We start from the raw sequence: 13,446 nt of genomic DNA on the forward strand, positions 1-13,446 counted from the left end.
ATAGCACATCATAAAGCACTTAATTTCAGCTTATTGTCTTGAAGTTTTGTAAGTTAATCTTCTATATTCCAGCAGGGTATGCTGCGGTTACATTCTTGAAGTTCAGTACATAACATACAGTTCTGTATAAATCATATCAATATTCACAAATGACACAGAATTATTTACAAAATTCCAGACAGCTTGGCTGGCAGTGTCACAACTTCTTTTACTTTCTCGGATATATCTTAACTCAAGTTCCTAATTTCCTGCATCATTTTTTTTTGATTATAGCTTTCTTGGTTACTATCAAGAGAACAGCTATCAAGATTTTGTCTGGTTTTGAATTTGTTAGTGTGCCACACCCTAGGAGAAACATGTCTTTACCAAGACTTATATCAACGTCTAGTATACCATTTACAGTGCTTAGATATTATTGTAACCATGCATATTCACCAGTTCTGTTATTGAGAAAGGAGTCATGCTTTTTTGCAGTGGATTGGATGCTACTAAGCAGGATTGGTACTGATACCTCTCAACTGTCCCCGATATTGATTTACGGTTTAGCTCTGTCCTTCTTAATCCCAAACTGGTGAGTTTTGAAGAAAAGGTAGTAAATTATACTTAATAAATAATGGTCAGTAATCAGATTTACAGACTTTTTTTTTTTCCTTCAGAAAACTGATATTAGTTCACATTTTCTCAAGTTAATAGTAACAATATTTTGTGTCCCTGATTACTACTTCCAGATATGTCTTGGATTGCTTGAGACTAAGGCTATGGTTCTCGGTTACTGCACTCCCTGATGTGCATATTTTAAACCAGAAGTCATCATAACCACTTACACTTTTAAACAACCGGATACATTTTGACGTGTGTGATACCAGTAGTTCCTTTACAGAAAATGCATTTAACTTTTGCAGAGAAAATGGAAGTTTACTTCACTAAAACCAGTTACAGTCAGTAATTTGCTACATCATTGTGCTTGTTTTCTTTTTTTTGGGACTGGTTCCAGCAGTGTATTACATGGGTTTTATTTAATTTCATTTATGACATTGTTCTCCTTTGTTAATAACCTCCAGGTAGATTATCATAACTTTATAAAAAAGCCAACAGTACAACCGAACACCTTCATGTTGGGGAATTTCACTATCGAGTGATGCTACAGTAACCATGGCTAAATATCATCTGGGACATCTCACAAATTTGTTGGGTTAAGTGTTAGTAAACTGTAATTAGATAAACACACTTTATGGGAAGTAGTAGAAACAATCAGAAACGGTCCTGTACTACTGATATCCTTGACTTCAGGAGCTAATTAGAAAAGTTTGTGGGAAATCTGTCTTGCAGATTATGCTTTGGAATGTCATTGTGATAATACGTGTAAAAGCACCAAAAGAAAATATGAGGAAAGGGAAAATGGAGAGAGAGAGCAAGAAAACTTAGAAAAGAAAATTACACTGAAAGACATCTTTATGGAAGTCAGGAGGACAAACGAAAAAATTTGAGACATGTATACAGAATGATAAAAATATGAAGGAAGCAATTGAAATAGATCATGAAAATGAAAATTCAAATATGCTGCAATCACTGATCCAAGAGAATGAAGAACTGAAGGAAAGAATCACAGTATCAGAACCAAAACTAAACAAAGTAGAGGCTATCCTAGTAGATCAATATGATCAAGAGGAGGAAAAAATCTCTGAATTAATGGAGTACCTGATGCACTATTTACTTGTACAGACTTTCATCACAAGAAACTTGCTGAGTGAATGCATGAAAGGGAGAATAGTATCCATCTAGAGCATGCCCAAGGAACAGTTTGGCTTCTAGTGAGAAAAGGCAAAGAAATCCTAGACCTATCCTGGCATGTTTTGTAACATACAGTAACAAGGATGGAATACTGACCCATTTATCAAAACTGACTGAAGTGTGGGGACACTTAAGTACATAGTTATTTAGATTTCTCTGTGCAAGTGAGACAGAGACATGCTGCCTTCATTCTGATTCAAAGACTAAGTAAAGCTAAAGAGTTCAGGTACAAGATGATTTATCCTTCCACAACAGAACTTTTGTTTCCCGTCTGAGGGTAATGTTCTAATGTTCTTCATATGCCCCAAAGATGCTCAGAAAGAACTTGGAAGGACAGAGACATATAAAGACCGGAAGACACATAAATTACTTAGGCCAACCAAGAAGCTTCAGGCGATGATGAACAAATGCTCCAGTGAAAGAAGAGGGGAACTGTTTCCTTTATTTAAGAAATAATGTGCCTTGAAGGAAACAATGAATACCTTCCATACCTACTGGATTGAAGGAGTTCAGAGATCCACAAGGACTTTTGAAAATGTAGGTAACTGAAGTTAAACCATTGCTAACTGTAATAATAACAACAGTAGAAAGATGCTGCTGCTGCTCAGATCAAAAATTGTACATTGACAAACATAGTCTGTGGATGTGATGTGAAGGGATGTATTTTTTTCTTCTTAAAAACTTTCTTTAATAATGTTACTACTTTGATTTTGATATATTATGGGTGTAAAAGTTATAAGACCAGTCAACAATACTAAAGTGGCAGACTATTGTGTCATTTGAAGACTTGGTTGAAGGGAGGGGCAGAGATAGACTTTCCAAACAAATTAAGCTTAAAAGAAGGCCATCAGTTGAGAAAAAATCAATGGTCAGTTTGAGACAAGTCGAGCTGAACTGCCCTGTGTTATGTGATCAACAAGCAGATCAGAAGGCCCAAATGCTAAGATAAGACAGGAACTTGCAGTGTTGCTGAGAGAATGCCAGAAGAATATATAATGTAAGGATTGTCCTAGTCTCGCAGTAAAAGAGTAGCTATTGGGGCTAAAAGTATACAAGAAAGATCATCACCATCACTTGTCATATGTACAGTGAAATGACTTATGAGATTTTAGATAATCCTGAATATTAAAAAAAAATTTACCTACCTGGGCCACTATGCTAGATGCAGACTATGAACCGCAAAAGATCAGTTAAAGTCAATGAACCTAGAGTATTGATTAGTATGATGCACACAAATACTAGACAAGGGACAGAAATGACTTAGGGAGAGGTAGGCCAGTTAGGAAAAAAAGAAGATGAGTGGAGGAAAGTGACTATAAAAAAATTATTATTTTGGTCATTGAGATAGATGCAGACAATGAGTAACAAAACATCTGCCTACAGTAGCAAAGCCTATGACACTGAGTAATATAACTTTATATGGGCTCTATAAACACTTAGAGCAAGCTAAACAATGGGGAAAAATGGCGAGGGAAAATATAAAACATACTCTTTTGTTGGAAAAGGTGCAACATCTTGCAGAAGACAGGCAACTGCATGAAATGAAGAAAATGTAGTGCTGTTGAAGTCAAGGAAATACCCAGACAACTTTTAAAAGAGCAGTGTGGCTAGGGGCGGAGATGTAAATGTAATGCCTTTACAGCACAGGACGTTTTGCTGTATTGACTCCTTTCATACTAAAGAGATTAGGGACATGGGGTCTGTTCCAAAAAGGGCATATTACCCTCACCTTGGAAGGCTAACACATGGGGAAAGGGAAAGCTGAGTAGGGAGTAAAGAAGTGAAAGCTGAAAAGAAGGGTTTATTAGGATCAGGGAAATGCAAATAGGAAGCTCAAGAGGGGCAAATTTCATAGGAAACACAAATAACTTTCTCTTAGGGTAAGACAAGCAGGGAGCAAGACAATATAAATCAATTAAGGGTGACAGCATGCGAGTATGACCATACAGAGGTGAGACAAAGGAGAGATACAAGAGATCAATTAATATGGTGGTTAATATATTATCATGTAATGTAAATGGGTTAACCAGCCCAGAAAAAAGGGAAAGAATTATAAACACGGACAAAAAGGAAAAAGCACATTTGGTAGCTGTACAGGAAACACATTTGTCAGAGGAGGATCACCAAAAGGTGGGAATAAAGGGGTATAGGGTGATGCAGGGGGTGGTAGTGGTGCTGCGGTAGCACTGTCGCCTCACAGTAAGACGCTGTGCGGTTCGACTCTCAGCTAGAGCGTCTTCTGCGTGGAGACATGTGTGAATGGGCGTACCTTCGTTGAAGGTTGTGCGTCAGGGCTGGCAACTCGGCACATAAAAATCAGCTACCAATCATTAGCGGACCGGAGTTCCGCTGTGGTGACCCCTAACCGGGAAAAGCCGAAAGACACAACAACAACAGGGGAGTTATTTTACTACCAAGAAAGAAACTGCAGCTAGAAGTTGAACAAACACTGATAGACAAAAAGGGCTGTTATACAAAAATAAAGGGATTTCTAAGACAGTGTAAAGTCACAATATATTTTTCTCTGGGATTAAAATAAGAGTTTAATATAGTGATAACGGAAATTATTACATTTCATGAGGTGGGTTTACTAGTGATGGGAACTAGAATATGGTGTTCACTGACAAATTAGTTCAAGTAAGGGAGATCACAGAAGGTCAAGAACTGAAATACAGAGTAAAACGATCTGGTAAGTCTTAGTTTAGTGGACATCAGGAGGGAGACAAAGAGTAAAGAAAGAGATGAGTTATACCTATCCCAGTCAGAAATATAACAGATGGTCAAGAAAATGCAACATATTTATTACAAGAGAGAATGCATTAATGGTGCAGACTGTGCTGGTCCTTCTGATATCAGACCACACTTGCGTATTATTCTCTAGAGATCTCCAGTTGGTTAGGAACAAATCATCCCACTGGAGGTTTCCAGTCTGCAACCTAGAGCAAAGTCAGACTGGATACAGGAACTCATTATATAGGCTTTATAGGGAATACATGAGGTGATACAGGGCTGGGAAGAACATGAAGGAATGAGCAGAGAGTAACTTCATAGAAAATATGAATCATGTGTTCCAAGAAAAAAAAAAGACTAGTTCAAATGGAACTTGTCAGAGCAATACAGCTGAGAAAAAACAGGCTTCTGGAAGATGAAAAATAAAAGCTCCTAAGTATCATAGACGAAGTACAAAGGGATGAAGATTATAGACTGCTTGCAAAAAGAGGGCTGATATAAGAACTCAATGATATGATAATCTGTACAAAATCTCAGAGGTTTAGCAACATAATCAAGACAACAGAAGGTTGAGAGAACCCTAGTCAACTCAACAGAAAGAAAGAGGATATAATAACAAGAAATTAAAAAGAAATACTGGAAATATTTAGGGAATGTTAGCAATGAATATACATAGCAGGACAAGAGGGTACAGTAGTAAACATGGACATTATGACCTTTCTAGAGAAAGAGTTGGGAAATGCACTGGTTACACCCATCACAACAGAGGAAACAGAAAAAAAAGTGTAGGAAAACAAGCCCCTGACAAATCACTGAGTAGAAATGGTATTCCAATTGAAATTTGGAAGTTGTGGAGTGAAAAATTAATACAGTTCTGGGTTAAATTAATGAATGAAGTACTGATCCTGAGAAAGATACCCAAATTACGGAAACAAGGGGTTATAACAGAAATACACAAGGAGGGAAGAGACCCTGTAAGAGTAGACTATAGGTCAATTACAACTTTGAACCACGGCTATAAACTTTTTATGGGAATTCTAGTGGCCAGACTTTCCAATGTTACACCATGTTTAATCAAGGTGGCTTTTTTATTTCTGGAAGACATACTTTCAGCAATACAGAAATAATTTGATGATTATATAGGATGCCTTAGAAAAAAGCCAACTCCCTTTCTTTTAACCACAATGCAGCATAGGTTGTCAGAAGATCCTTTGCTTTAGCCTTTCTGTACTTCACAATTTGTCAGGTGAAAGCAGAAGGTAAAGGCACTAAATCCAAGTAAAAAAAAACAGTTACTGACTCCCTGTACTCTGATGTAAACAGACCAGTTATACAGTACAATGCTGCCACTGGTACATACCTGACAAATACATATCACACAGCTAGAAAACCCAGTATTTCCTAACCAAGGAGATTGCTGGTCTAAAAACCCCTCAACTACCAAGACAGGCTTGAAGCTCTCTATCTAAACTCGGTCTCCTACAGACTCTAGAGTGGACAGACATCTACGTCTTACATTTCATTCCATCAAAGACCAAATTCTCCTTGATCTCTTACATCTTGCCTAGACAAACTCCACTAAGACTAGATCTAATGACCAGAATCTCAATCACCAACAAAACCCACTGGGGGAACAGATTTATAATTCAATGTTTTTATCCCATCTCTGGAATAAACTGCCCTTATACCTTAAACAGAGTGATACCCTTGCATCATCCAAGACTAACCTTGATAATTGGATGGACATCAACAAAACCATCCTAAGCGTGACTTACACATCCCGTTTCTAAGAGGGCAAAGCATCATGAGGGTGGATATCAGCGAGGTGCAACAATTTTATGACTTACTTGTCTTGTAATTTCTATGACTGTATAAAAACTTAATATGCAACATACTAATAAATAGTTAAGATTTTAGTTGATGAAAGAAAGTAGAAGATTTACTAAAATACATTTGACTTAACATCTTGAGGAAGAAAAAAATGGGAGAAAGCATAAATAATGCAAGAAACAAAGATGATACAAATGAAAACAACATGCTTACAGGTGTGTTTATTACCTCCTATCTGAAACTCCATAAATACACTTATGACAGCACAAATATGGGCCCTTCATCATGATGGGTTGTAGCAGAGGTACCACCACAATCATAAGGTGGATGTTTTAATAGGAATGAACAGACAAATGGGGAGATTATAAACAATAACATAATAATTTGATCTTATACCATCAAGTAAAAGCAATCCAAAATATATACATTCCTAGTAGTTTTATGGAAAGCTCACTGTTGAATACACGGAAATAAATATCAGACTGACAATATATATGTACACCTTGCATAAAATACTGTTTGACCAACAGGACTGCAAACAGGTCTGTACGTTGACAATTAAAACAGCATTCCAATAAGGTTATCATTCGCAATACCAGAGTACCTATGCATTACTCCGGCAATCCCTTGGACTTTGAATGTCGACCCTTTCTGCACTACATAATTTGTCATGTAAAAGTACTAACTAACGCAAAGAAAATGAATTTCAAGGGCAGATACAGTGCTGACTTTAATCTCTCGGGTTTTCCCTATACACCTTACTACCCGCTCTCCAATAAATTAAAAAAAAAATACTAGCTTAAGCATAAAATCTTGAAAATTAATGTTATGTGGTACACCAATATTGCGATTTTCCCCAGCCAGATCGGACGATATATTTTGATTTAAGGTACTGATAATTAGTGCTTTCACTTCATTCAAAACTTCTTTGGTATGCCCACATAACTGCATCTGTTTTTACCTGATAAGAGGAGGTCCAGTCTGAAGTTGCTGTGGGGTCGATGGTGGCCGCTGTTGCTGAACCTGCACTGCACCACCGTCAAACACTGTAGTCATCGTTTTATGACAACAATTTACTCTACAACGGCAGGCAAACAAATACTTGTCATCTACCTCCTCCCTAAAGTACAACAGATGACAATAATTCAAAGCGCACAGTTTTCAACTACAAAACTATCTCACACTTCAGACAAACACCACAATTACTGAGGTGCAACCGTAAAAGGGGTCCTCTACTACATCGGGGACACTGACAAGTAGTTCCACAGAGTAATAAAACGCTTATGCATAATGTTTCAGCAAGACGTTTTGTTTAGAGAACTTGGGCTAGCTGGTACTGTCGTTAACCGAATTATTTTCAACCTTTCTTCATCGTAAGTTTTAAAAGTGTAATATCCTGCCTGTTTAATATTCATTTAAGAAATTTCACACAGATTGGAGGATACTTACATTTTATCATTGCATGTTGCTGGCCTACAGGAATTTATGAAGGATAAGGTTAAAAACGGAGAAATTACACCCATCGTTTTTTTTTTTAGTCTGGTAATACACCCATAGCTGTCAGACTTCCATCTCCTAAATGAGGAGCACAGTGTCTCACGATATGGAACAAATGGGCAAAATGTGGAACACCGTCTAACAGCTTACTAATAACGTCAACTAGGAAGGTCACAGGATCATTAAAATCTACTAATTTATACCTATAAAAAGTTCTTTTGATGAATTAATATGATTCAGTACTACTTACCATTGATGTCAATTAAAAAATTCCTAACACTGAATGTGTGACAGACACTTTCAATGTGGAACTTTGAGGAACATGGACTTTTTAAGACCCCAAATGAGGAACATTCCTTGCAATGTGTTACACTTGAGAGGTATGAATACACCTGTTAAGTAATGGGAATGATTAAAAAAATACGGTATGGTAACAGTACCGAACAAAATATATCTAATTACATTTTGTTAAGTTGTGCATGCGTAATAAATTTGGTTAGATTATTAAAATTAACAAAATGCTCATTTTACAGTCACATCGAAGCATGTAAACTCCACAAGAACAATTATAAAAAACAAAAATAAATACAGAGGCACCCTTTGGGTAAAATGGAGTCTTAAGCAAGGGCGTGGACATAACTCTCAACTTTTATGGAATACACCTCTCATAATGTTGAACAAGTAGGCAAGATGTGGAACACTTACTAACAGCTTGCTAACAACTTCATATAGGAAGCTCATTGCATAATTAAACATGTTATTTTATGCGTATAAAAAGTTATTTTGTTGAAATATATGATTCAGTATTTACAATAATAATAATACCAATTTGTTAACCAGGTAGGCCAACTAGACAGACAGTCCCTTTTCAGGAGCAGTATGTATTTATCAGTTAAAAAATTCTTAACAGTAAATGTCAGCAAAGACATAAGCAACCTTCAGATACCGGACCTAACCCAGACTGGCTTTGTCAAGGGAAGGTCATGCCTATCTAACCTAGTGGTCTTCTTTGACAAGGTTACCAAGGCAACGGATGTGGGTAAAATGCTGCATACCACCTACTTGGATCTGGCCAAGGCATTCAATACAATTCTTCACTCTGGTATAGTTGACAGATTCACCAAAATGGGCATAAACCCCTACATAAATTGCTGGATTGCCAGATGGCTCACTGATAGGAACCAGAAAGTCAGGATTGCTGATACCACCTCCACTAAGAGACCAGTTACCAGCAGGGTACCTCAGGGCTTTGTGCTGATACCGCACCTATTTTATCTACTTCTCAGAGATAAGGCTAAAGTCAGGGGCCTTTGGCTGACCAAGTAAGCAGATGATTGTAAATTGAGAGCTATCGTAGATCCCCCTCCATGACACAAACATCTTACAAGAAGGTGTAACACAGACAAATGACTGGTGCCAAAGTCACAGATTAAAACTTAATGCCAAGAAATGCTTTATAATGCCATTTGGGAAGACTGCCACTCAGCATTGATAAGGCACCCTTAAGAGTTGATCCAGTCATCAGGATCTAAGAAGATATGAAAACAGTAATCTGGCCTTTGACTAACATGACTAAGGTAGTAAGAAAATAATTCTGTGTCACCTAACTTATAAGTAAGAGCATGAAATCCAGGTCTAAGGAAGTCATTGTGCCACTTTATTTGACCCTTATCAGACCAGCCATTGTGTATAATGCCCTCTTCGGCATGTACCTGATCAGACATATGCAACTGCTGGAACACCTGCAAAGGTTTTTTACCAGGAGACTCCAGGATATAAACACATTGTCCTATGATTGCCTTAAAGCCCTATCTCTATACATGGTCTCCTGCAGGTTACTGAGAGACGATATATGCCTGGCATACAAGGCATCCTCTGATCCATTTCTGATACACCTTTTGCACATCTGCAAAACTAAAAGCATCACAACCACTAGATCCAAGGATATAAGTTTTGTTTGTGACATAAGATATGTTGATGAAGCAGATACATATCTTAGAGGATCCCTATGCTCAGAAACAGGCTCTCCATCCATTTGAAGCAGAATCTATCCCTAACCCTATTTAAGCATAACCTTGATCAATGGATGGGAACTAGGAAATTCACCCCAGGTTTGGCTGTAATATCTCTGATAGACAGAGGCAGACAGTAATGGCCAAACTAACATACCCCACCACATAACTTCTAGAAGCTTCCTAACTAAAATACACCCTCCTAATAAACATCCATTATACATAGGGACACAATTGTGTTGGATTGCATGGCTAGGCTTATAAAGGCCCTGGTGGTCATTAGCCTAGAATATCCATATGAAACTAAGAAGGTTTCACTGTGGAACTATGAGGAATATGGACTTTTTAAGACTCAAAATGAGGGATGTTCCTCATAATGAGGTACACTTGAGGGGTATCAAGCTGCCCACTGATCCCCAACCCCCAAAGTTCTTTCGGGTTTTTTATTAGGAATTACTGTAGACTGTATCTTCTCTTCTTTCTTTCTTTCTTTCTTTCTTTCTTTCTTTCTTTCTTTCTTTCTTTCTCTTTTTCCTGCCAAATCAGTTCCACCCCAGCTGTCATGGATTCCCCATACTGTCCAGATAGATTATCCCTGGGATTCAATAATGCCTACACTTCTGGGTGAACAGACAACACATGTATAACTCACACCTTCTTCCTCCTAATTTTAATTTCCCTACTGATTTTCTTGCAGCTTTAAATACTGACAGATATTCATAAAGCTTAACACAAAGTGTAGACTACATATACACTTAGGGTAATCTTTCTGAATGACTAGATAGCACAAAAATGTGTTATGGATGTTCTCAAATATGTATCTTGTATACTTAGTGTAGGTGTTATTGAATCTGGCCCAACTTCTTTTTTGTATTTTTTTTTACACTGTTTTACATTTTCAAAATTTCCTCCATCCTTTCAACTCACCCTAACTAAGACTGCCCTATAATAACTGTTGTGGAAGGTTCTAGATGCTCTGATGTGCAGTTTAGAGATTTTTCTCCAATCCTGTATTCCAGTAGCTGCCTGAAGAAAAATAATGAATAACGAAAGAAAATCAGTCTTTTTCTTTCTTTAATGGAGGAAAGAAGTTGTGACAAAGGTTAAAGATGACAAACCAGTTATTCCCAATATACTGAAAAGACAAATACTTGTGAGGACACACAAATTGCATCTCCAAATAGTGCCTGCCTTCCTGCCACCCATCCAAAATACATTCATCAACACACAAATTGTGTACATATTGTAAAAATGGTAAATGCAACCTATTGTAACTGCTCTGATTTTGTATATATTACAAATGCAGATTTACCTTGTCACAGCATTACTTTCTACAAAATGTCCTGTTTCTTTCATTACATTTCATAAATTTCTTATCACTTGATATTGTCCAATAATATAAAATACATTTCAAGTGTTAATATTATACGTGCTATTAATGTTCTTTGTAGATCCTTTCTCCCCTGGCCTGTGTTGAAAAGGGGCTTTGGCCTAGTCAAAATTTTCTGGTAAACAACTACTAATAAATGAATAAATAATTTTACACAGCCTATTAATGTCTGTTTAATCTGAGCAAATGAAAGTAGGGTCAGTCAGTCACTTTCATCCTACAGCCCCCGGGTGGAGCCATTACAACCGCTTTGTTGATTGTATATACTACAGAGGTCTGAGTGTGATTAAAATATAATGGTCACAGGTATGTATTTTAACTTTGTTTCAAACAAACTAGTCATAATAAATAGTACTTCTTGCCTCACACAAATAAACATTAGCCCTAAAAAGATAGAATAATGACCATTAACTTAAACAAACAGCAACAGGGTCAGTCATTTTAAACCACATACAGCCCCCCTCACATCCCCACACACAGTCAGCAGTTGAATCCACTTTGTGGTCTGTGTCTGCCTTAAATGTCTGATTTTAATAAAATAATAATGGTTACAGTAATGTATTCTATCTTTATTTCATACAAATGCCTCACAGCAAGAGGTTCTCTGGTTTGATTCTCAGCTAGAGAGCCTTCTCTGTGGATTCTGCATGTCCTCTCTGCAGTCGAGTGAGTTTTAAAGACATGCAGGTAGGTGCGTGTATGTGTCTGTGTGTGTGTGTGTGTGTGTGTGTGTGTGTATGTGTGTGTGTGTGTATGTGTGTGCGTGTACCTTCTGTGAAGGTTGGGCACCAGGCTGGCAACCTGACACTGTAAAAACTTCTCTGCGAATCAATCTGTGGATCGGTGATCTGCTATGGCGACCCCTAACCCGGACAAGCCAAAAGACATTGCTTTTTTTTGCATGTAGCAAACCACAGTAAAATATTCCAGACTGCTTCACACAAATACACATTAGTCCTGCAAAGCCAGAATAATGATTATTTTAACTTTAGCAGGCTACAGCAGGCCATGGTCAATTGTTTTCATCCATAGACATTCCCATACTCAGCAAATGCATTAAAAAAAGTAATGGAGGAAATAATGTATTTCAACTCGATTAAACACTTGCAGTAGCCAGTATCTGTATAAAATAATCTTGCTTGGTTCACCAAAATCAAATTTAGTCTAGCAATCCACTGCCCATAACATCTGGTTGCCTGCCTCGGTTAAGAAAAAAATACCTGTTACATTCTGTATGAACTGCATCATGACCACAGCATTCTTTAGCAGACCCTCACAGTGTCGCCAGTTACTCACTCTTAATGTTGTTGCAGCCATTACCCACCATCCAGATGTGTGGGTTTATTAATATCCAAATGTACTTAGCACTAGACAAACAATATAAACAGACCAGTAGTAAATGGAAAGAAAGATATACCCATTATCAACATGGATAAGACAAAAGGGCAAGATATATGAAAACTGGAAAGTACCAATCACTGTCGCTCACAATCTTTGCAAAAGGTTACTTAATCTTGAGGTTTTTACTGAAGTATAACTTGATATTGTGGCAATATCAGAAATGTGATATACAGAGCATCATGACTAGGAAGTAAACATAACGGGATAAGCAATATTGGCAAGAGATGGGGAGAAGAAAAATGAACAAAAAAAGGTGAAGGTGTGACCTTACATATAAAGAAAAGGAACAAGACAAAGGAATAAACAATAAACAAAGAGGAAGAAGAGACGAGGCACTGTAGGGCACAATGAAGGCTAGAAATGGCAACAGAGTCCTCACAGAGTTGTATAAAGAACCCAACGTCGTTGGTAAGAAAAAAATGAAACAATGCTATAACATTTCTTTAAGATGTTAATAAAAGCGGAGGTATCATCGATGCTAAACTTTAATGTCACATGCTAAATGGAAGTCCTTTAATGTAGCCACATTGAAATGCAGGAAACCAGGAACACTTGTGATGACTTACAAAGGGCAAGTCTGAGAGAGCTATTTCTAGACTCTGTTTAACTTATACAAGAAGAAACAGTTTGAAACGTAGTGTTCTGACATACCTAGGGACAGAGGATCTCAGGTCTAGAAGTAGACAGCCATATGAAAAGAAATGATTATCAGATAGTGTGGTTGACAATCAGCTATAGAGTCATAACAAATAAAATTGAAGTATCTGCAATTCAGAAGGATAGACTTTGAGAAAA

The 13,446-nt window shown here is 37.3% G+C and overlaps 2 protein-coding genes across 3 annotated transcripts in view; one reads left to right on the forward strand and one right to left on the reverse strand.

Moving 5' to 3' along the window:
- Window positions 1-7,889, reverse strand: part of INTS5 (integrator complex subunit 5) — a 203,174-nt gene extending 195,285 nt beyond the window's left edge. The window contains exon 1 of one of the 2 annotated variants that reach the window (XM_044075761.1): window positions 7,801-7,889. In XM_044075761.1, the coding sequence (XP_043931696.1) occupies window positions 7,801-7,874 (74 nt within the window). In that variant the 5' untranslated portion in view covers window positions 7,875-7,889. Of the gene's footprint in view, window positions 1-7,312; window positions 7,557-7,800 lie in introns of those variants that run through there. The other variant, XM_044075760.1, reaches the window with a different exon arrangement.
- The window catches only part of LOC122805546 (phospholipase A and acyltransferase 2-like), a 479,339-nt gene continuing 473,503 nt past the window's right edge, over window positions 7,611-13,446 (forward strand). The window contains exon 1 of the mRNA XM_044075762.1: window positions 7,611-7,724. The gene's annotated coding sequence lies outside the window, so the exon portion shown is untranslated. The remainder of the gene's footprint in view (window positions 7,725-13,446) is intronic.

Source organism: Protopterus annectens, chromosome 6.part1, assembly GCF_019279795.1.
Source record: "Protopterus annectens isolate FY-2018-M chromosome 6.part1, PAN1.0, whole genome shotgun sequence".
NCBI lineage: Eukaryota > Metazoa > Chordata > Ceratodontiformes > Protopteridae > Protopterus > Protopterus annectens.